The sequence below is a fragment of the Oncorhynchus clarkii genome, chromosome 22, assembly GCF_045791955.1.
Source record: "Oncorhynchus clarkii lewisi isolate Uvic-CL-2024 chromosome 22, UVic_Ocla_1.0, whole genome shotgun sequence".
NCBI lineage: Eukaryota > Metazoa > Chordata > Actinopteri > Salmoniformes > Salmonidae > Oncorhynchus > Oncorhynchus clarkii.
Window position 1 is genome coordinate 51,193,805 of NC_092168.1, and position 24,302 is coordinate 51,218,106.

The 24,302-nt window shown below is 45.2% G+C and overlaps 1 protein-coding gene across 1 annotated transcript in view; it reads right to left on the bottom strand.

The window, feature by feature from the left end:
- Positions 1-23,666, bottom strand: part of LOC139381000 (family with sequence similarity 117 member Bb) — a 52,903-nt gene extending 29,237 nt beyond the window's left edge. The window contains exons 1-2 of the mRNA XM_071124226.1: positions 22,494-23,666; positions 16,641-16,810 (exon numbers count right to left, since the gene is read on the bottom strand). Coding sequence (XP_070980327.1) covers positions 16,641-16,810; positions 22,494-23,412 — 1,089 coding nt within the window. The 5' untranslated portion in view covers positions 23,413-23,666. The remainder of the gene's footprint in view (positions 1-16,640; positions 16,811-22,493) is intronic.
- Between the last annotated feature and the right edge of the window lie 636 nt (positions 23,667-24,302).

The window sequence follows — 24,302 nt, forward strand, 5'->3', positions numbered from 1 at the left end:
CCCACGCAGCTACTTGCACAAGCCTCCCCACCCAAATCCAGATAGCAGATGTTCTGAAAGAGCTGCAAAACCTGGACCCGTACAAATCAGCTGGGCTAGACAATCTGGACCCTCTCTTTCTAAAATGATCCGCCGCCATTGTTGCAACCCCTATTACCAGTCTGTTCAACCTCTCTTTCGTATCGTCCAAGATCCCTAAAGATTGGAAAGCTGCCGTGGTCATCCCCCTCTTCAAAAAGGGTGACACTCTAGACCCAAACTGTTATAGACCTATATCCATCCCGCCCTGCCTCTCAAAAGTCTTCAAAAGAAAAGTTAACTTCTCTGTGATGTGTGGGACGGTAGGGTCCCACCTCGCCAACCGCCAGTGAAATTGCAGGGCGCCAAATTCAAACAACAAAAATCTCAGAATTAAAACTCCTCAAACATACAAGTATTTTACACCATTTTAAAGATAAACTTCTTGTTAATCCAGCCACAGTGTCCAATTTAAAAAAGGCTTTACGGCGAAAGCACACCATGCGATTATGTTAGGTCAGCGCTTAGCCACAGTAACCCATACAGCCATTTTCCAACCAATGAGAGGTGTCACAAAAGTCAGAAATAGCGTTACAATTAATCACTTACCTTTGATGATCTTCATCTGATGGCACTCCCAAGTCTCCATGGTAGACAATAAATGTTCATTTTTCGATAAAGTTCATCTTTATGTCCAAAAACCTCCTTTTTGTTCACGCGTTTAGTTCACTAATTCAAATGCACAAGGCACGGGCACTTATTTCTAAATCCTTAACTATCCTGAACTAAATCATTAACTAAATGGTGAACTATCCCTAAACTATCCTGAACTAAATCGTGAACTATCCTGAACTAAATGGTGAACTATACTGAACTAAATCCTGAACTAAATGGTGAACTATCCTGAACTAAATCCTGAACTATCCTGAACTAAATCCTGAACTATCCTGAACTAAATCCTGAACTAAATGGTGAACTATCCTGAACTAAATCCTCAACTAAATGGTGAACTATCCTGAACTAAATCCTGAACTATCCTGAACTAAATCCTGAACTAAATGGTGAACTATCCTGAACTAAATCCTGAACTAACTAACTGAACTATCCTGAACTAAATCCTAAACTAAATGGTGAACTATCCTGAACTAAATCCTGAACTAAATGGTGAACTATCCTGAACTAAATCCTGAACTAAATGGTGAACTATCCTGAACTAAATCCTGAACTAAATGGTGAACTATCCTGAACTAAATGGTGAACTATCCTGAACTAAATCCTGAACTATCCTGAACTAAATGGTGAACTATGCTGAACTAAATGGTGAACTATCCTGAACTAAATGGTGAACTATCCTGAACTAAATCCTGAACTATCCTGAACTAAATCGTTAACTATCCTGAACTAAATCCCGAACTAAATGGTGAACTATCCTAAACTAAATCGTGAACTATCCTGAACTAAATCCTGAACTAAATGGTGAACTATCCTGAAGTAAATGGTGAACTATCCTGAACTAAATCCTGAACTAAATGGTGAACTATCCTGAACTAAATGGTGAACTATCCTGAACTAACCCCTGAACTATCCTGAACTAAATCCTAAACTAAATGGTGAACTATCCTGAACTAAATCCTGAACTAAATGGTGAACTATCCTGAACTAAATCCTGAACTAAATGGTGAACTATCCTGAACTAAATCCTGAACTAAATGGTGAACTATCCTGAACTAAATCCTGAACTAAATCCTGAACTAACTAACTGAACTATCCTGAACTGTCCTGAACTAAATCCTGAACTAAATCCTGAACTATATCCTGAACTATCCTGAACTAAATGGTAAACTACCCTGAACTATCCTGAATTAAATCCTGAACTATCCTGAACTAAATCCTGAACTATCCTGAACTATATCCTGAACTAAATCCAGAACTATCCTGAACTAAGTGGTGAACTATCCTGAACTAAATGGTGAACTATCCTGAACTAAATGGTGAACTATCCTGAACTAAATCCTGAACTATCCTGAACTAAATGGTGAACTATCCTGAACTAAATCCTGAACTATCCTGAACTAAATGGTGAACTATCCTGAACTAAATGGTGAACTATCCTGAACTAAATGGTGAACTAAATGGTGAAAGTAGAAGGTACAAAAAGCTAATGGTGTTGTTCTCTCTCTCTCTCTCTCTCTCCCTAGATTCCGTATTACGTTGATAAAGCAATGCAGTGCCCAGTATGTGTGTTGATATTTCTCTCCGTAGGCCACTGAGTTCTGTTTGGTTGGTTGGTCACGAGGTGTGAGGTACAGCACCATGGTAACTGAGAGCGTTGTGCCGGATGGTTCAGGATCTGGTTATTTTGGCAAGGTGTTACTGAGAGAGACGGAACTCTGTAAATATTATCCAAATGACACATTCTGTTCCTCTGGGTTCCTGCATGTACTCTTTGCTCAAATTGTGTGAGTGGCTAGTGGGTTTGTGGGTTTAAGTGTGTGTGTGTGTGTGTGTGTGTGTGTGTGTGTGTATGAGTGTGTGTGCGAGAGTGTGTGTGTGTGAGTGAGTGTGTGTGCGTGCGTGCGTGTGTGCGTGCGTGCGTGCGTGTGAGAGACTGAAGGACTGTTATGTGGGATGGGGTTTGGGTGGAGACACGGCCTACAGAAGAAATGTCACACATGGAAGGGAAGACTGCAACAACAGCCAGACAGCACTCTGCTCTCCAGGCCTGGGTTCAAATAATATTCAAAATCCATCAAATACTTTCTAGTCTTCCTGTAGTGCCAGATTCCATTGCGCCAGGTTCACTCAATCAAGCCCAGACAAAGTATTCTGAATACTATTTGAACCCAGGTCTGCTGATCTCTACTGTGGCAGCAACAGGACAACGGAGACAGAACCACTTCAAACAAAGGCTGAACCTAAAGAGACCTTTACTCATTTCCACAGCCAGACACATTCAGCCTGACGTGCTGAAAACTGCAAGAGATGAACATTCTTCTAATCTAGTCAGGGAAGTTTCAGACTGACAGAAAACTAAAACACAAAACCATTCGAAAAGAATCAGAGCAGAGAAATGATGCAATAAAAAGATGAGAGGAAAACAAATGAAAGGAAAGCGCTTGACAGGATTCATCCTAGTCCTCTCTGTGGTGAAGAGGAGACAGGATTCATCCTAGTCCTCTCTGTGGTGAGGAGACAGGATTCATCCTAGTCCTCTCTGTGGTGAAGAGGAGACAGGATTCATCCTAGTCCTCTCTGTGGTGAAGAGGAGACAGGATTCACCCTAGTCCTCTCTGTGGTGAAGAGGAGACAGGATTCATCCTAGTCCTCTCTGTGGTGAAGAGACAGGATTCAACCTAGTCCTCTCTGTGGTGAAGAGGAGACAGGATTCACCCTAGTCCTCTCTGTGGTGAAGAGACAGGATTCACCCTAGTCCTCTCTGTGGTGAAGAGGAGACAGGATTCATCCTAATCCTCTCTGTGGTGAAGAGGAGACGGGATTCATCCTAGTCCTCTCTGTGGTGAAGAGGAGACAGGATTCATCCTAATCCTCTCTGTGGTGAAGAGGAGACGGGATTCATCCTAGTCCTCTCTGTGGTGAAGAGGAGACAGGATTCATCCTAATCCTCTCTGTGGTGAAGAGGAGACGGGATTCATCCTAGTCCTCTCTGTGGTGAAGAGGAGACGGGATTCATCTTAATCCTCTCTGTGGTGAAGAGGAGACGGGATTCATCCTAATCCTCTCTGTGGTGAAGAGGAGACAGGATTCATCCTAGTCCTCTCTGTGGTGAAGAGGAGACAGGATTCATCCTAATCCTCTCTGTGGTGAAGAGGAGACGGGATTCATCCTAGTCCTCTCTGTGGTGAAGAGGAGACGGGATTCATCCTAATCCTCTCTGTGGTGAAGAGGAGACGGGATTCATCCTAATCCTCTCTGTGGTGAAGAGGAGACAGGATTCACCCTAGTCCTCTCTGTGGTGAAGAGGAGACGGGATTCATCCTAGTCCTCTCTGTGGTGAAGAGGAGACAGGATTCATCCTAGTCCTCTCTGTGGTGAAGAGGAGACGGGATTCATCCTAGTCCTCTCTGTGGCGAAGAGGAGACAGGATTCACCCTAGTCCTCTCTGTGGTGAAGAGGAGACGGGATTCATCCTAGTCCTCTCTGTGGTGAAGAGGAGACAGGATTCACCCTAGTCCTCTCTGTGGTGAAGAGGAGACAGGATTCACCCTAGTCCTCTCTGTGGTGAAGAGACAGGATTCATCCTAGTCCTCTCTGTGGTGAAGAGACAGGATTCACCCTAGTCCTCTCTGTGGTGAAGAGGAGACAGGATTCATCCTAGTCCTCTCTGTGGTGAAGAGGAGACAGGATTCATCCTAGTCCTCTCTGTGGTGAGGAGACAGGATTCATCCTAGTCCTCTCTGTGGTGAAGAGGAGACAGGATTCATCCTAGTCCTCTCTGTGGTGAAGAGGAGACAGGATTCATCCTAGTCCTCTCTGTGGTGAAGAGGAGACAGGATTCATCCTAGTCCTCTCTGTGGTGAGGAGACAGGATTCATCCTAGTCCTCTCTGTGGTGAAGAGGAGACAGGATTCATCCTAGTCCTCTCTGTGGTGAAGAGGAGACAGGATTCATCCTAGTCCTCTCTGTGGTGAAGAGGAGACAGGATTCACCCTAGTCCTCTCTGTGGTGAAGAGGAGACAGGATTCACCCTAGTCCTCTCTGTGGTGAAGAGACAGGATTCATCCTAGTCCTCTCTGTGGTGAAGAGGAGACAGGATTCATCCTAGTCCTCTCTGTGGTGAAGAGACAGGATTCATCCTAGTCCTCTCTGTGGTGAAGAGGAGACAGGATTCATCCTACTCCTCTCTGTGGTGAAGAGGAGACAGGATTCATCCTAGTCCTCTCTGTGGTGAAGAGACAGGATTCATCCTAGTCCTCTCTGTGGTGAAGAGGAGACAGGATTCATCCTAGTCCTCTCTGTGGTGAAGAGACAGGATTCATCCTAGTCCTCTCTGTGGTGAAGAGGAGACAGGATTCATCCTAGTCCTCTCTGTGGTGAAGAGGAGACAGGATTCATCCTAGTCCTCTCTGTGGTGAAGAGACAGGATTCATCCTAGTCCTCTCTGTGGTGAAGAGGAGACAGGATTCATCCTAGTCCTCTCTGTGGTGAAGAGACAGGATTCATCCTAGTCCTCTCTGTGGTGAAGAGGAGACAGGATTCATCCTAGTCCTCTCTGTGGTGTGGAGGAGACAGGATTCATCCTAGTCCTCTCTGTGGTGAAGAGGAGACAGGATTCATCATAATCCTCTCTGTGGTGAAGAGGAGACAGGATTCATCCTAGTCCTCTCTGTGGTGAAGAGGAGACAGGATTCATCCTAGTCCTCTCTGTGGTGAAGAGACAGGATTCACCCTAGTCCTCTCTGTGGTGAAGAGGAGACAGGATTCATCCTAGTCCTCTCTGTGGTGAAGAGACAGGATTCATCCTAATCCTCTCTGTGGTGAAGAGACAGGATTCATCCTAGTCCTCTCTGTGGTGAAGAGACAGGATTCATCCTAGTCCTCTCTGTGGTGAAGAGGAGACAGGATTCACCCTAGTCCTCTCTGTGGTGAAGAGGAGACAGGATTCACCCTAGTCCTCTCTGTGGTGAAGAGGAGACAGGATTCACCCTAGTCCTCTCTGTGGTGAAGAGGAGACAGGATTCATCCTAGTCCTCTCTGTGGTGAAGAGGAGAGACGGGATTCATCCAAGTCCTCTCTGTGGTGAGGAGACAGGATTCACCCTAGTTATCTCTGTGGTGAGGAGACAGGATTCACCCTAGTCCTCTCTGTGGTGAGGAGACAGGATTCATCCTAGTCCTCTCTGTGGTGAGGAGACAGGATTCATCCAAGTCCTCTCTGTGGTGAGGAGACAGGATTCGTCCTAGTCCTCTCTGTGGTGAGGAGACAGGATTCATCCTAATCCTCTCTGTGGTGAAGAGGAGACAGGATTCACCACAGCCAGAACAACAGACTGAGTAGATTCATCCTAGTCCTCTCTGTGGTGAAGAGGAGACGGGATTCATCCTAGTCCTCTCTGTGGTGAAGAGGAGACAGGATTCATCCTAGTCCTCTCTGTGGTGAAGAGGAGACATGATTCATCCTAGTCCTCTCTGTGGTGAAGAGGAGACAGGATTTATCCTAGTCCTCTCTGTGGTGAAGAGGAGACAGGATTCACCACAGCCAGAACAACAGACTGAGTAGATTCATCCTAGTGCTCTCTGTGGTGAAGAGGAGACAGGATTCATCCTAGTCCTCTCTGTGGTGAAGAGGAGACAGGATTCACCCTAGTCCTCTCTGTGGTGAAGAGGAGACAGGATTCATCCTAGTCCTCTCTGTGGTGAATAGGAGACAGGATTCACCACAGCCAGAACAACAGACTGAGTAGATCCATCCTAGTCCTCTCTGTGGTGAAGAGGAGACAGGATTCATCCTAATCCTCTCTGTGGTGAAGAGGAGACGGGATTCATCCTAGTCCTCTCTGTGGTGAAGAGGAGACAGGATTCATCCTAGTCCTCTCTGTGGTGAAGAGGAGACAGGATTCATCCTAATCCTCTCTGTGGTGAAGAGGAGACGGGATTCATCCTAGTCCTCTCTGTGGTGAAGAGGAGACGGGATTCATCTTAATCCTCTCTGTGGTGAAGAGGAGACGGGATTCATCCTAATCCTCTCTCTGGTGAAGAGGAGACAGGATTCATCCTAGTCCTCTCTGTGGTGAAGAGGAGACAGGATTCATCCTAATCCTCTCTGTGGTGAAGAGGAGACGGGATTCATCCTAGTCCTCTCTGTGGTGAAGAGGAGACGGGATTCATCCTAATCCTCTCTGTGGTGAAGAGGAGACGGGATTCATCCTAATCCTCTCTGTGGTGAAGAGGAGACAGGATTCACCCTAGTCCTCTCTGTGGTGAAGAGGAGACGGGATTCATCCTAGTCCTCTCTGTGGTGAAGAGGAGACGGGATTCATCCTAGTCCTCTCTGTGGTGAAGAGGAGACGGGATTCATCCTAGTCCTCTCTGTGGCGAAGAGGAGACAGGATTCACCCTAGTCCTCTCTGTGGTGAAGAGGAGACGGGATTCATCCTAGTCCTCTCTGTGGTGAAGAGGATACGGGATTCATCCTAGTCCTCTCTGTGGTGAAGAGGAGACAGGATTCACCCTAGTCCTCTCTGTGGTGAAGAGGAGACGGGATTCATGCTAGTCCTCTCTGTGGTGAAGAGGAGACGGGATTCATCCTAGTCCTCTCTGTGGTGAAGAGGAGACAGGATTCACCCTAGTCCTCTCTGTGGTGAAGAGGAGACGGGATTCATCCTAGTCCTCTCTGTGGTGAAGAGGAGACAGGATTCATCCTAGTCCTCTCTGTGGTGAAGAGACAGGATTCACCCTAGTCCTCTCTGTGGTGAAGAGGAGACAGGATTCACCCTAGTCCTCTCTGTGGTGAAGAGACAGGATTCACCCTAGTCCTCTCTGTGGTGAAGAGGAGACAGGATTCATCCTAGTCCTCTCTGTGGTGAAGAGGAGACAGGATTCATCCTAGTCCTCTCTGTGGTGAAGAAACAGGATTCATCCTAATCCTCTCTGTGGTGAAGAGGAGACAGGATTCACCACAGCCAGAACAACAGACTGAGTAGATTCATCCTAGTCCTCTCTGTGGTGAAGAGGAGACAGGATTCATCCTAGTCCTCTCTGTGGTGAAGAAACAGGATTCATCCTAATCCTCTCTGTGGTGAAGAGGAGACAGGATTCACCATAGCCAGAACAACAGACTGAGTAGATTCATCCTAGTCCTCTCTGTGGTGAAGAGGAGACAGGATTCACCACAGCCAGAACAAAAGACTGAGTAGATTCATCCTAGTCCTCTCTGTGGTGAAGAGGAGACAGGATTCATCCTAGTCCTCTCTGTGGTGAAGAAACAGGATTCATCCTAATCCTCTCTGTGGTGAAGAGGAGACAGGATTCATCCTAGTCCTCTTTGTGGTGAAGAGGAGACAGGATTCATCCTAGTCCTCTCTGTGGTGAAGAAACAGGATTCATCCTAGTCCTCTCTGTGGTGAAGAAACAGGATTCATCCTAGTCCTCTCTGTGGTGAAGAGAAGACAGGATTCATCCTAGTCCTCTCTGTGGTGAAGAGGAGACAGGATTCATCCTAGTCCTCTCTGTGGTGAAGAGGAGACAGGATTCACCCTAGTCCTCTCTGTGGTGAAGAGAAGACAGGATTCATCCTAGTCCTCTCTGTGGTGAAGAGGAGACAGGATTCATCCTAGTCCTCTCTGTGGTGAAGAGGAGACGGGATTCATCCTAATCCTTTCTGTGGTGAAGAGGAGACAGGATTCATCCTAATGCTCTCTGTGGTGAAGAGGAGACAGGATTCATCCTAGTCCTCTCTGTGGTGAAGAGGAGACAGGATTCATCCTAGTCCTCTCTGTGGTGAAGAGGAGACAGGATTCATCCTAATCCTCGCTGTGGTGAAGAGGAGACAGGATTCATCCTAGTCCTCTCTGTGGTGAAGAGGATACGGGATTCATCCTAATCCTCTCTGTGGTGAAGAGGAGACAGGATTAATCCTAGTCCTCTCTGTGGTGAAGAGGAGACAGGATTCATCCTAGTCCTCTCTGTGGTGAAGAGGAGACGGGATTCATGGCAGAATGCAGGCCTGATAGTGGGATGTCTGGCAGAATGCAGGCCTGATAGTGGGATGTCTGGCAGAATGCAGGCCTGATAGTGGGATGTCTGGCAGAATGCAGGCCTGATAGTGGGACGTCTGGCAAACAGTAGACTCCTCCAGAAATATGTTCTAGTTTCCTCTCATCTCTCAGCAGCAGGGAAAGGTTTTCACTCCCTCTCTGCCTCTTAATAAATCAGATAAACACTCAGTTCTCTTTTCTGAACCTGGTATCCATAGATACGTTCCAAAACTCCTGCTCTATCTTATCTAATCTCTCTGACTCTACCCACTCCAGTACACTGACTCTACCCACTCCAGTACACTGACTCTACCCTCTCCAGTACACTGACTCTACCCAATCCAGTACACTGACTCTACCCACTCCAGTACACTGACTCTACCCACTACAGTACACTGACTCTACCCACTCCAGTACACTGACTCTACCCACTCCAGTACACTGACTCTACCCACTCCAGTACACTGACTCTACCCACTCCAGTACACTGACTCTACCCACTCCAGTACACTGACTCTGCCCACTGGACCCACTCCAGTACACTGACTCTACCCACTCCAGTACACTGACTCTACCCACTCCAGTACACTGACTCTACCCACTCCAGTACACTGACTCTACCCACTCCAGTACACTGACTCTACCCAATCCAGTACACTGACTCTACCCAATCCAGTACACTGACTCTACCCAATCCAGTACACTGACTCTACCCACTCCAGTACACTGACTCTACCCACTCCAGTACACTGACTCTACCCACTCCAGTACACTGACTCTACCCACTGGACCCACTCCAGTACACTGACTCTACCCACTCCAGTACACTGACTCTACCAACTCCAGTACACTGACTCTACCCACTCCAGTACACTGACTCTACCCACTCCAGTACACTGACTCTACCCACTCCAGTACACTGACTCTACCCACTCCAGTACACTGACTCTACCCACTGGACCCACTCCAGTACACTGACTCTACCCAATCCAGTACACTGACTCTACCCAATCCAGTACACTGACTCTACCCACTCCAGTACACTGACTCTACCCACTCCAGTACACTGACTCTGCCCACTGGACCCACTCCAGTACACTGACTCTACCCACTCTAGTGCCCTGACTCTACCCACTCCAGTACACTGACTCTACCCACCCTGGTACACTGACTCTACCCACTCCAGTACACTGACTCTGCCCACTGGACCCACTACAGTACACTGACTCTATCCACTCCAGTACACTGACTCTACCCACTCCAGTACACTGACTCTACCCACTCCAGTACACATTGCTATTCACACGGCTGTAACACATCTGGACAAAAGGAACACCTACGTGAGATTGCTGTTCATTGACTACAGTTCAGCATTCAACACTATTGTTCCCTCCAAACTCGACAACAAGCTCAGAGCCCTGGGTCTGGACATCACCCTCTGCAACTGGATCCTAGACTTCCTGACGGGCAGACCAGAGGCTGAAAGGATTGGCAACAGCACCTTCTCCACACTGACTCACAGTGTAGTGTCTGGAGGCACTGTTCTGTCTGGAGGCACTGTTCTGCAGTGCCTCCAGACAGAGAAGTGCCTCCAGACAGAACAGTGCCTCCAGACAGAACAGGGCCTCTGCCTCCAGACAGAGCAGTGCCTCCAGAGAGAACAGTGCCTCCAGAGAGAACAGTGCCTCCAGACAGAACAGTGCCTCTGCCTCCAGACAGAACAGTGCCTCTGCCTCCAGACAGAACAGTGCCTCCAGACAGAACAGTGCCTCTGCCTCCAGACAGAACAGTGCCTCCAGACAGAGAAGTGCCTCTGCCTCCAGACAGAACAGTGCCTCGAGACAGAACAGTGCCTCTGCCTCCAGACAGAACAGTGCCTCCAGACAGAACAGTGCCTCCAGACAGAACAGTGCCTCTAGACAGAACAGTGCCTCTGCCTCCAGACAGAACAGTGCCTCCAGACAGAACAGTGCCTCCAGACAGAACAGTGCCTCCAGACAGAACAGTGCCTCTGCCTCCAGACAGAGCAGTGCCTCTGCCTCCAGACAGAGCAGTGCCTCTGCCTCCAGACAGAACAGTGCCTCCAGACAGAACAGTGCCTCCAGACAGAGCAGTGCCTCCAGACAGAGCAGTGCCTCTGCTTCCAGACAGAACAGTGCCTCCAGACAGAACAGTGCCTCCAGACAGAACAGGGCCTCTGCCTCCAGACAGAGCAGTGCCTCTGCCTCCAGACAGAACAGTGCCTCCAGACAGAACAGTGCCTCCAGACAGAACAGTGCCTCCAGACAGAACAGTGCCTCCAGACAGAACAGTGCATCCAGACAGAACAGTGCCTCCAGACAGAACAGTGCCTCCAGACAGAACAGTGCCTCTGCCTCCAGACAGAGCAGTGCCTCTGCCTCCAGACAGAGCAGTGCCTCCAGACAGAACAGTGCCTCCAGACAGAACAGTGTCTCCAGACAGAACAGTGCCTCCAGACAGAACAGTGCCTCCAGACAGAACAGTGCCTCCAGACAGAACAGTGCCTCTGCCTCCAGACAGAACAGTGCCTCCAGACAGAACAGTGCCTCCAGACAGAACAGTGCCTACAGACAGAACAGTGCCTCCAGACAGAACAGTGCCTCCAGACAGAACAGTGCCTCCAGACAGAACAGTGCCCTCCAGACAGAACAGTGCCTCCAGACAGAACAGTGCCTCCAGACAGAACAGTGCCTCCAGACAGAACAGTGCCCTCCAGACAGAACAGTGCCTCCAGACAGAACAGTGCCTCCAGACAGAACAGTGCCTCCAGACAGAACAGTGCCTCCAGACAGAACAGTGCCTCTGCCTCCAGACAGAACAGTGCCTCCAGACAGAACAGTGCCTCCAGACAGAACAGTGCCTCCAGACAGAACAGTGCTTCCAGACAGAACAGTGCCTCTAGACAGAACAGTGCCTCTGCCTCCAGACAGAACAGTGCCTCCAGACAGAACAGTGCCTCCAGACAGAACAGTACCCTCTAGACAGAACAGTGCCTCCAGACAGAGCAGTGCCTCCAGACAGAACAGTGCCTCCAGACAGAACAGTGCCTCCAGACAGAACAGTGCCTGCAGACAGAACAGTGCCTCCAGATAGAACAGTGCCTCCAGACAGAACAGTGCCTCCAGACAGAACAGTGCCTCCAGACAGAACAGTGCCTCCAGACAGAACAGTGCCTCCAGACAGAACAGTGCCTCCAGACAGAACAGTGCCTCTGCCTCCAGACAGAACAGTGCCTCCAGACAGAACAGTGCCTCCAGACAGAACAGTGCCTCTAGACAGAACAGTGCCTCCAGACAGAACAGTGCCTCCAGACAGAACAGTGCCTCCAGACAGAACAGTGCCTCCAGACAGAACAGTGCCTCCAGACAGAACAGTGCCTCCAGACAGAACAGTGCCTCCAGACAGTACTCCTTCTTGACTTATTCCACATTTTGTTGTGACAGCCTAAACAAAACACTATATAAAAAAAATAATAATTTCTCCCCCATTTACTCACAATATCCCATAACGACAACGTGAAAAAAAAATTGTAGAAAATGTTGCACATTTATTTAAAATGAAATACAGATATATCTAATTTACATAAGTATTCACACCCCTGTTAGAATCCCCTTTGGCAGCGATTACAGCTGTGAGTCTTTCTGGGTAAGTCTCTAAGAGTGATTACAGCTGTGAGTCTTTCTGGGTAAGTCTCTAAGAGTGATTACAGCTGTGAGTCTTTCTGGGTTAGTCTCTAAGAGTGATTACAGCTGTGAGTTTTTCTGGGTAAATCTCTAAGAGCTTTGCACGCCTGGATTGTACAATATTTGCCCATTATTCTTTAAACAATTCTTCAAGCTCTGTCAAGTTGATTGTTGATCATTACTAGACAGCCATTTTCAGGTCTTGCCATATATTTTCAAGCTGATTTAAGTCAAGACTGTAACAAGGCCACTCAGGATCATTCAATGTCGTCTTGATAAGCAACTCCAGTGTAGATTTGGCCTTGTGTTTTAGGTTATTGTCCAGCTGAAAGGTGAACTCATATCCCAGTGTCTGTTGGAAAGCAGACTGAACCAGGTTTTCCTCTAGGATTTTGTCTGTGCTTAACTCTATTCTATGTATTTTTCCCTAAAAACTCCCCAGTCCTTAACGATGACAAGCATACCAATAACATGATGCAGCCACCACCATGCTGGAAATTATGAAGAGTGCTACTCAGTAATGTGTTGTATTGGAGAGTGGTACTCAGTAATGTGTTGTGTTGGAGAGTGGTACTCAGTAATGTGTTGGATTGGAGAGTGGTACTCAGTAATGTGTTGTGTTGGAGAGTGGTACTCAGTAATGTGTTGTGTTGGAGAGTGGTACTCAGTAATGTGTTGTGTTGGAGAGTGGTACTCAGTAATGTGTTGTGTTGGAGAGTGGTACTCAGTAATGTGTTGTATTGGAGAGTGGTACTCAGTAATGTGTTGTATTGGAGAGTGGTACTCAGTAATGTGTTGTATTGGAGAGTGGTACTCAGTAATGTGTTGTATTGGAGAGTGGTACTCAGTAATGTGTTGTATTGGAGAGTGGTACTCAGTAATGTGTTGTATTGGAGAGTGGTACTCAGTAATGTGTTGTATTGGAGAGTGGTACTCAGTAATGTGTTGTGTTGGAGAGTGGTACTCAGTAATGTGTTGTGTTGGAGAGTGGTACTCAGTAATGTGTTGTATTGGAGAGTGGTACTCAGTAATGTGTTGTGTTGGAGAGTGGTACTCAGTAATGTGTTGTATTGGAGAGTGGTACTCAGTAATGTGTTGTGTTGGAGAGTGGTACTCAGTAATGTGTTGTGTTGGAGAGTGGTACTCAGTAATGTGTTGTATTGGAGAGTGGTACTCAGTAATGTGTTGTGTTGGAGAGTGGTACTCAGTAATGTGTTGTGTTGGAGAGTGGTACTCAGTAATGTGTTGTATTGGAGAGTGGTACTCAGTAATGTGTTGTATTGGAGAGTGGTACTCAGTAATGTGTTGTGTTGGAGAGTGGTACTCAGTAATGTGTTGTGTTGGAGAGTGGTACTCAGTAATGTGTTGTGTTGGAGAGTGGTACTCAGTAATGTGTTGTGTTGGAGAGTGGTGTACTCAGTAATGTGTTGTGTTGGAGAGTGGTACTCAGTAATGTGTTGGATTGGAGAGTGGTACTCAGTAATGTGTTGTATTGGAGAGTGGTACTCAGTAATGTGTTGTGTTGGAGAGTGGTACTCAGTAATGTGTTGTATTGGAGAGTGGTACTCAGTAATGTGTTGTATTGGAGAGTGGTACTCAGTGATGTGTTGTATTGGAGAGTGGTACTCAGTAATGTGTTGTATTGGAGAGTGGTGTACTCAGTAATGTGTTGTATTGGAGAGTGGTACTCAGTAATGTGTTGTATTGGAGAGTGGTACTCAGTAATGTGTTGTATTGGAGAGTGGTACTCAGTAATGTGTTGTGTTGGAGAGTGGTACTCAGTAATGTGTTGTGTTGGAGAGTGGTACTCAGTAATGTGTTGTGTTGTATTTGCCCCAAACATACCACTTTGTATTCAGGAGAAAAATCACATCCTGAAACAAGTCATATATGAAGAGTGGTACTCAGTAATGTGTTGTGTTGGAGAGTGGTAATCAGTAATGTGTTGTGTTGGAGAGTGGTACTCAGTAATGTGTTGTATTGGAGAATGGTACTCAGTAATGTGTTGGATTGGAGAGTGGTACTCAGTAATGTGTTGTATTGGAGAGTGGTACTCAGTAATGTGTTGTATTGGAGAGTGGTACTCAGTAATGTGTTGTATTGGAGAGTGGTACTCAGTAATGTGTTGTGTTGGAGAGTGGTACTCAGTAGTGTGTTGTATTGGAGAGTGGTACTCAGTAATGTGTTGTGTTGGAGAGTGGTACTCAGTAATGTGTTGTATTGGAGAATGGTACTCAGTAATGTGTTGTGTTGGAGAGTGGTACTCAGTAATGTGTTGTGTTGGAGAGTGGTACTCAGTAATGTGTTGTGTTGTATTTGCCCCAAACATACCACTTTGTATTCAGGAGAAAAATCACATCCTGAAACAAGTCATATATGAAGAGTGGTACTCAGTAATGTGTTGTGTTGGAGAGTGGTACTCAGTAATGTGTTGTGTTGGAGAGTGGTACTCAGTAATGTGTTGTGTTGGAGAGTGGTACTCAGTAGTGTGTTGTATTGGAGAGTGGTACTCAGTAATGTGTTGTGTTGGAGAGTGGTACTCAGTAATGTGTTGTATTGGAGAATGGTACTCAGTAATGTGTTGTGTTGGAGAGTGGTACTCAGTAATGTGTTGTGTTGGAGAGTGGTACTCAGTAATGTGTTGTATTGGAGAATGGTACTCAGTAATGTGTTGTATTGGAGAATGGTACTCAGTAATGTGTTGTATTGGAGAATGGTACTCAGTAATGTGTTGTGTTGGAGAGTGGTACTCAGTAATGTGTTGTGTTGGAGAGTGGTACTCAGTAATGTGTTGTGTTGTATTTGCCCCAAACATACCACTTTGTATTCAGGAGAAAAAGTTCATTACTTTGCCACATTGTTTGCAGTATTACTTTGGTGCCTTGTTGAAAACAGGAGGCATGTTTTGGAATATTTTTATTCTGTACAGACTTCCTTCTTTTCACTCTGTCATTAGGTTGGGATTGTGGAGTAACTACCATGTTGTTGATCCATCCTCCGTTTCCTCCCATCACAGCCATTAAACTCTGTAACTGTTTTAAAGTCACCATTGGCCTCATGGTGAAATCCCTGAGCGGTTTCCTTCCTCTCCTTCAACTGAGTTAGGAAGAACGGCAGTATCTTTGTAGTGGCTGGGTGTATTGATGCACCATTCGAAGTGTAATTAATAACTGCACCATGCTCAAAGGGATATTCAATACTTTGTTTTAGCCATCTACCAATAGGTGCCCTTCTTTGCGAGGCATTGGAGAAAAAAAATTCACTGCTCGACTGAGGGACCTTCCAGATAATTGTATGTGTGGGGTACAGAGAGATGAGGGACCTTCCAGATAATTGTATGTGTGGGGTACAGAGATGAGGGACCTTCCAGATAATTATATGTGTGGGGTACAGAGATGAGGAACCTTACAGATAATTGTAGGTGTGGGGTACAGAGATGAGGGACCTTCCAGATAATTATATGTGTGGGGTACAGAGATGAGGGACCTTCCAGATAATTATATGTGTGGGGTACAGAGATGAGGGACCTTCCAGATAATTATATGTGTGGGGTACAGAGATGAGGTAGTCATTCAAAAAGTCCATGCTACTTTTTACGTGACTTGTTATTCCTGATCTTATTTAGACAAGTTTAACAACATGGTCCTAAACAGTAAAATATGACGCAAACTGACTGTAATATGACTGTAAAAACAAATGAAGGACCTAATAATGGCCTTGTTTATCACATAACCCAAATGCCTTTGTTATAATGTAATAACAGTAAACACAAAACCGTGCGGTTTTGACCTGTAAAAGACAGATATCGTTGCAGCTGTTTCTCCTTCATAATAAATGGGACGAGAGACAGGCGTGTGCCATGATTCCACTTCTTTGTACAGCAATCAATCAATCAATCAATGGTAGTGAAAGGTGTTGTATGGGGGTGTAGGGAAGTGGGGCAGTCTAGGTAAAGGCAGGACAGGATAGGGTGGAGGTTTAGGGAAGTGGGGCAGTCTAGGTAAAGGCAGGACAGGACAGGGTGGAGGTTTAGGGAAGGACAGGGCAGAGAGAGAAATACCTAATTATTTCTGAAATATTACACAAAACGACCTAGATATGACTGTCTGTGAAATACCTTCCTCAGAACATGTTTAGCTAACTCTCAGCTGTATCCACTATGCTTTGAGTAATGTAAATGTGAAAACTGGAAACCGAGGACATACCTGAGTGGCTTTGTCCCTCATGCACGGTTGACATGGGGCATGGCTGCTTTCCCGAGGCCAGTGACCGGTCAGATAGGGTCCAGTCAGGAGAAGATCCAGGGAGGAGGTGCGGCGGATACTGGAGCAGGAGCAGGAGGGTAGGCCGGCTAGGGGAGGAGGTTTGGGTCTCTCTGTAGGGAGAGAGGGAGAGGTGGAAGAAGAATAGATGTGGAGTTTAGACGCATAACAGAACATGACATTGAAAAGAGGATGAAGAGAAAGAGTTGGCCAGATTAACTGTAGAATATACAGTGCCTTGCGAAAGTATTCGGCCCCCTTGAACTTTGCGACCTTTTGCCACATTTCAGGCTTCAAACATAAAGATATAAAACTGTATTTTTTTGTGAAGAATCAACAACAAGTGGGACACAATCATGAAGTGGAACGACATTTATTGGATATTTCAAACATTTTTAACAAATCAAAAAACTGAAAAATTGGGCGTGCAAAATTATTCAGCCCCTTTACTTTCAGTGCAGCAAACTCTCTCCAGAAGTTCAGTGAGGATCTCTGAATGATCCAATGTTGACCTAAATGACTAATGATGATAAATACAATCCACCTGTGTGTAATCAAGTCTCCGTATAAATGCACCTGCACTGTGATAGTCTCAGAGGTCTGTTAAAAGCGCAGAGAGCATCATGAAGAACAAGGAACACACCAGGCAGGTCCGAGATACTGTTGTGAAGAAGTTTAAAGCCGGATTTGGATACAAAAAGATTTCCCAAGCTTTAAACATCCCAAGGAGCACTGTGCAAGCGATAATATTGAAATGGAAGGAGTATCAGACCACTGCAAATCTACCAAGACCTGGCCGTCCCTCTAAACTTTCAGCTCATACAAGGAGAAGACTGATCAGAGATGCAGCCAAGAGGCCCATGATCACTCTGGATGAACTGCAGAGATCTACAGCTGAGGTGGGAGACTCTGTCCATAGGACAACAATCAGTCGTATATTGCACAAATCTGGCCTTTATGGAAGAGTGGCAAGAAGAAAGCCATTTCTTAAAGATATCCATAAAAAGTGTCGTTTAAAGTTTGCCACAAGCCACCTGGGAGACACACCAAACATGTGGAAGAAGGTGCTCTGGTCAGATGAAACCAAAATTGAACTTTTTGGCAACAATGCAAGACGTTATGTTTGGCGTAAAAGCAACACAGCTCATCACCCTGAACACACCATCCCCACTGTCAAACACGGTGGTGGCAGCATCATGGTTTGGGCCTGCTTTTCTTCAGCAGGGACAGGGAAGATGGTTAAAATTGATGGGAAGATGGATGGAGCCAAATACAGGACCATTCTGGAAGAAAATCTGATGGAGTCTGCAAAAGACCTGAGACTGGGACGGAGATGTGTCTTCCAACAAGACAATGATCCAAAACATAAAGCAAAATCTACAATGGAATGGTTCAAAAATAAACATATCCAGGTGTTAGAATGGCCAAGTCAAAGTCCAGACCTGAATCCAATCGAGAATCTGTGGAAAGAAGTGAAAACTGCTGTTCACAAATGCTCTCCATCCAACCTCACTGAGCTCGAGCTGCTTTGCAAGGAGGAATGGGAAAAAAATTCAGTCTCTCGATGTGCAAAACTGATAGAGACATACCCCAAGCGACTTACAGCTCTAATCGCAGCAAAAGGTGGCGCTACAAAGTATTAACTTAAGGGGGCTGAATAATTTTGCACGCCCAATTTTTCAGTTTTTGATTTGTTAAAAAAGTTTGAAATATCCAATAAATAGCGTTCCACTTCATGATTGTGTCCCACTTGTTGTTGATTCTTCACAAAAAATACAGTTTTATATCTTTATGTTTGAAGCCTGAAATGTGGCAAAAGGTCGCAAAGTTCAAGGGGGCCGAATACTTTCGCAAGGCACTGTATATATATATACAGGGTCAGTAGCTATATACATGGTCAGTAGTTATATACAGGGTCAGTAGCTAGAGTTTCTCTTCCTTAAATATATTTATATATATATATATATATATATATATATATATACAGGGTCAGTAGCCATATACATGGTCAGTAGTTATATACAGGGTCAGTAGCTAGAGGTTCTCTTCCTTATATATATATATATACAGGGACAGTAACTATATACAGGGTCAGTAGTTATATACAGGGGCAGTAACTATATACAGGGTCAGTAGTTATATACAGGGTCAGTAACTATACACAGGGTCAGTAACTATATACAGGGTCAGTAACTATATACAGGGTCAGTAGTTATATACAGGGTCAGTAGCTATATACAGGGTCAGTAGTTACATACAGGGTCAGTAGTTATATACAGGGTCAGTAGCTATTTACAGGGTCAGTAGCTATATACAGGGTCAGTAGTTATATACAGGGTCAGTAGCTATATACAGGGTCAGTAGATATATACAGGGTCAGTAGTTATATACAGGGTCAGTTCCAGGGTCAGTAGTTATATACAGGGTCAGTAGATATATACAGGGTCAGTAGCTATGTACAGGGTCAGTAGCTATATAGAGGGACAGTAGTTATATACAGGGTCAGTAGCTATATACAGGGTCAGTAGTTATATACAGGGTCAGTAGCTATATACAGGGTCAGTAGATATATACAGGGTCAGTAGTTATATACAGGGTCAGTACCAGGGTCAGTAGTTATATACAGGGTCAGTAGCTATATACAGGGTCAGTAGTTATATACAGGGTCAGTAGCCATATACAGGGTCAGTAACTATATACAGGGTCAGTAACTATATACAGGGTCAGTAACTATATACAGGGTCAGTAGTTATATACAGGGTCAGTAGTTATATACAGGGTCAGTAGTTATATACAGGGTCAGTAGCTATATACAGGGTCAGTAACTATATACAGGGTCAGTAGTTATATACAGGGTCAGTAGTTATATACAGGTTCAGTAACAATATACAGGGTCAGTAGCTATATACAGGGTCAGTAGTTATATACAGGGTCAGTTCCAGGGTCAGTAGTTATATACAGGGTCAGTAGTTATATACAGGGTCAGTAGATATATACAGGGTCAGTAGCTATGTACAGGGTCAGAAGCTATATAGAGGGACAGTAGTTATATACAGGGTCAGTAGTTATATACAGGGTCAGTAACTATATACAGGGTCAGTAACTATATACAGGGTCAGTAGCTATATACAGGGTCAGTAACTATATACAGGGTCAGTAGCTATATACAGGGTCAGTAGTTATATACAGGGTCAGTTACTATATACAGGGTCAGTAGTTATATACAGGGTCAGTAACTATATACAGGGTCAGTAGTTATATAGAGGGTCAGTAGTTATATACAGGGTCAGTAGCTATATACAGGGTCAGTAGTTATATACAGGGTCAGTAGCTATATACAGGGTCAGTAGATATATACAGGGTCAGTAGTTATATACAGGGTCAGTTCCAGGGTCAGTAGTTATATACAGGGTCAGTAGTTATATACAGGGTCAGTAGATATATACAGGGTCAGTAGCTATGTACAGGGTCAGTAGCTATATAGAGGGACAGTAGTTATATACAGGGTCAGTAGTTATTACAGGGTCAGTAGTTATATACAGGGTCAGTAGCTATATACAGGGTCAGCAGTTATATACAGGGTCAGTAGTTATATACAGGGTCAGTTCCAGGGTCAGTAGTTATATACATGGTCAGTAGTTATATACAGGGTCAGTAGTTATATACAGGGTCAGTAGCTATATAGAGGGACAGTAGTTATATACAGGGTCAGTAGTTATATACAGGGTCAGTAGTTATATACAGGGTCAGTAGCTATATACAGGGTCAGTAACTATATACAGGGTCAGTAACTATATACAGGGTCAGTAGTTATATACAGGGTCAGTAACTATATACAGGGTCAGTAGTTATATACAGGGTCAGTAGTTATATACAGGGTCAGTAGCTATATACAGGGTCAGTAGTTATATACAGGGTCAGTAACTATATACAGGGTCAGTAACTATATACAGGGTCAGTAGCTATATACAGGGTCAGTAACTATATACAGGGTCAGTAGCTATATACAGGGTCAGTAGTTATATACAGGGTCAGTTACTATATACAGGGTCAGTAGTTATATACAGGGTCAGTAACTATATACAGGGTCAGTAGTTATATAGAGGGTCAGTAGTTATTTACAGGGTCAGTAGCTATATACAGGGTCAGTAGTTATATACAGGGTCAGTAACTATATACAGGGTCAGTAGCTATATAGAGGGTCAGTAGTTATATACAGGGTCAGTAGCTATATACAGGGTCAGTAGTTATATACAGGGTCAGTAACTATATACAGGGTCAGTAGTTATATACAGGGTCAGTAGCTATATAGAGGGTCAGTAGTTATATACAGGGTCAGTAGTTATATACAGGGTCAGTAGCTTTATACAGGGTCAGTAGTTATATACAAGGTCAGTAGTTATATACAGGGTCAGTAGTTATATACAGGGTCAGTAGTTATATAGAGGGTCAGTAGTTATATAGAGGGTCAGTAGTTATATAGAGGGTCAGTAGTTATATAGAGGGTCAGTAGTTATATACAGGGTCAGTAGTTATATACAGGGTCAGTAGTTATATAGAGGGTCAGTAGTTATTTACAGGGTCAGTAGTTATATACAGGGTCAGTAGCTATATAGAGGGTCAGTAGTTATATACAGGGTCAGTAGCTGTATACAGGGTCAGTAGTTATATACAGGGTCAGTAGTTATATGCAGGGTCAGTAGATATATACAGGGTCAGTAGCTATATAGAGGGTCAGTAGTTATATACAGGGTCAGTAGTTATATACAGGGTCAGTAGTTATATAGAGGGACAGTAGTTATATACAGGGTCAGTAGTTATATACAGGGTCAGTAGCTATATACAGGGTCAGTAGCTCTATACAGGGTCAGTAGTTATATACAGGGTCAGTAGTTATATACAGGGTCAGTAGCTATATAGAGGGTCAGTAGTTATATACAGGGTCAGTTCCAGGGTCAGTAGCTATATAGAGGGACATTTCCAGGGTCAGTAGTTATATACAGGGTCAGTAGCTATATAGAGGGTCAGTAGTTATATACAGGGTCAGTTCCAGGGTCAGTAGCTATATACAGGGTCAGTAGTTATATACAGGGTCAGTAGTTATATACAGGGTCAGTAGTTATATACAGGGTCAGTAGTTATATACAGGGTCAGTAGTTATATACAGGGTCAGTAGCTATATACAGGGTCAGTTCCAGGGTCAGTAGTTATATAGAGGGACATTTCCAGGGACAGTAGTTATATACAGGGACAGTTCCAGGGTCAGTAGCTATATACAGGGTCAGTAGTTATATACAGGGTCAGTAGTTATATACAGGGTCAGTAGTTATATACAGGGTCAGTAGTTATATACAGGGTCAGTAGTTATATACAGGGTCAGTAGCTATATACAGGGTCAGTTCCAGGGTCAGTAGTTATATACAGGGACAGTTCCAGGGTCAGTAGCTATATACAGGGACAGTGCCAATACAATGTTCAGGGATACTTATGTTAAAGATATGTAAAGGGGACACACTCTTTTCACACCACTTTCATTCAAAGTTATTTTCGTAGCAGGTTAGGAGAACATCCTTACAAACTTAACCCTTTTCCTAACCTTAACCTCAGAGTCCCAACCTGCTGCATGAGTTCTCCTAACCTGCTCTGAAAAAGTCACTTCTTTATTGAAGTGGCATGAAAAGAGTGTTTGTCATATGTATCTGGGCACAGACAGAACAACAGAAGAACAGAACAACCTGGAGAATGTATGAAGTGCAGTTCACGACCAAAAAAATACTTTAACGATGTAAACTTCACCTCCATTTGGCGAGCTGGGGCTGACTCTCCCAGGAGACAGTCGGTTCTGTTCCAGGCCGGGGGACCAGCGCTGTGGCATCGCTCTGCCCTGCTGACCGCCAAAAGATGACAAAGAGGACGAAGACGGAGAAAAAGGCGAGAAAGGCTGTTGCTGTAAAGCGGTCGGGTAGTCTGACGGCCAGTGTAGCTGCTGGGTGGGGGAGCCGTCTGCGGTGTTAACAGGGGGGACACCCAGACTGACACTACTAGATCCGTAGGTGTGAATATTGACGTAAGGTGCAGGTGAGATCACTGGGGAAGTTACATGTTGTGGAGGTGACGCTGCTACAGGAGCGAGGGGTGATTGTGTTTGAGCGGCTCGGGATGTGGCAGAGTTGGACCCCGATGCAGCAACGGAGTGACCAGACACGGTGGTGTTGGCGAGGGGGCTGACTCTGGCGGATGGGGAGGAGGGTGTCCCTGTCCCGGCCTGTCCCACCGCGCCCGAGGCATAGCCGATGGAAGGAGACAGAGGTGACAGAGAAGACAGAGGGGTGGTGGCTGGCGAGGAGACCAGAACAACAGCTGTTGATGATGAGTTGACAACAGCACGAGTGGGGCTGCGACTCAATGACGTCGACGTGCGCGTTTCAGGTGCTTCGCTGGAGCTGCATCCACTAGTGTGGAATTTACCGTTCCCGGTGTTGGTGGGCGAGGGGCTACTGCATCCACTAGCGGTACCCTGCACAGACCTGGTCAACAGGGGGGGCTGTATCTGAGGTTTCAGTTGGAACGGAACCGTCGCTTTCATGGGCAGGAGGCGACTGAACACACTGCCTCCCGAAGCTCCCGAGACGCCAGTTGTAGCACCGACTCCACCACCGGTTTCGCCGCTTGGCATAAATGTCGGAGACCCGTTTCTTCTCACTCTTTGAGACATTATTTGTTCTCAATAGTAAAACAAAAACAACAACAAAAAAACAATAACGAAAAAAACTGCTATTACAACGACCTCAGCATATGAATAAGTGTAAAACCTAGCCTATATTTCAATATATGTATTTGTCGAGAGAGCCTATCCAGTTAGGTTATTCCCTGACGCTACTACATATTCCACCGGTCGCTCCTTATCGCTCCACATCCGTGACCGAAGCAGGCTGAAACGATTTCACAGCCACGCAGCTAACGTCTCCTACTGACCACGTACTCCCTGCCTCTCATTGGCTAACACTATCCCTCTGAGAACTTCTTATTGGCTCGTCAATTAAAAGCCCGCCTTAGAATTGATCACACGCACAATACATGGTTTATTCAAGCAACTTTCCCTTATTGCGTTATAAAGTGGTAATAATGTATTGGTGACCAATCAATTACATTTCGAATGATAAACAAACTATATTTAAAATGTTTCAATTATGTAATGGCAATGCTCTAATGATAGTGAATCTAAACACAGTTGCATCCATAGCCTAACATTTTAATCAACAGTCCCATCAATTTCAGATTGAGATTATATTTTCACTGAAATCCCTGTTGATGTGTAGTGGCAAGAACTACAAACGGTACAAGATTACTTTGGTAAAGAGTGTGTTTTGAACAAGCTACGAGTGTTAGAAAAATGACACTCGTGGACAAATAATTTACCTAAAACTGCGTCACAACAAATCTGAAACAGCTAACACTTTTCAGATACTCATAGTGGAAACATTTTACGGATTTAAAAAGTTGTTGTTGCAGTTCTCTATAGCTGAGAATCATATTATACCCCCCAAAATTGCCTTGCTACGGCTGTACATGAGGCCCTCATCATTCAGGATGAGGTCTACTAGT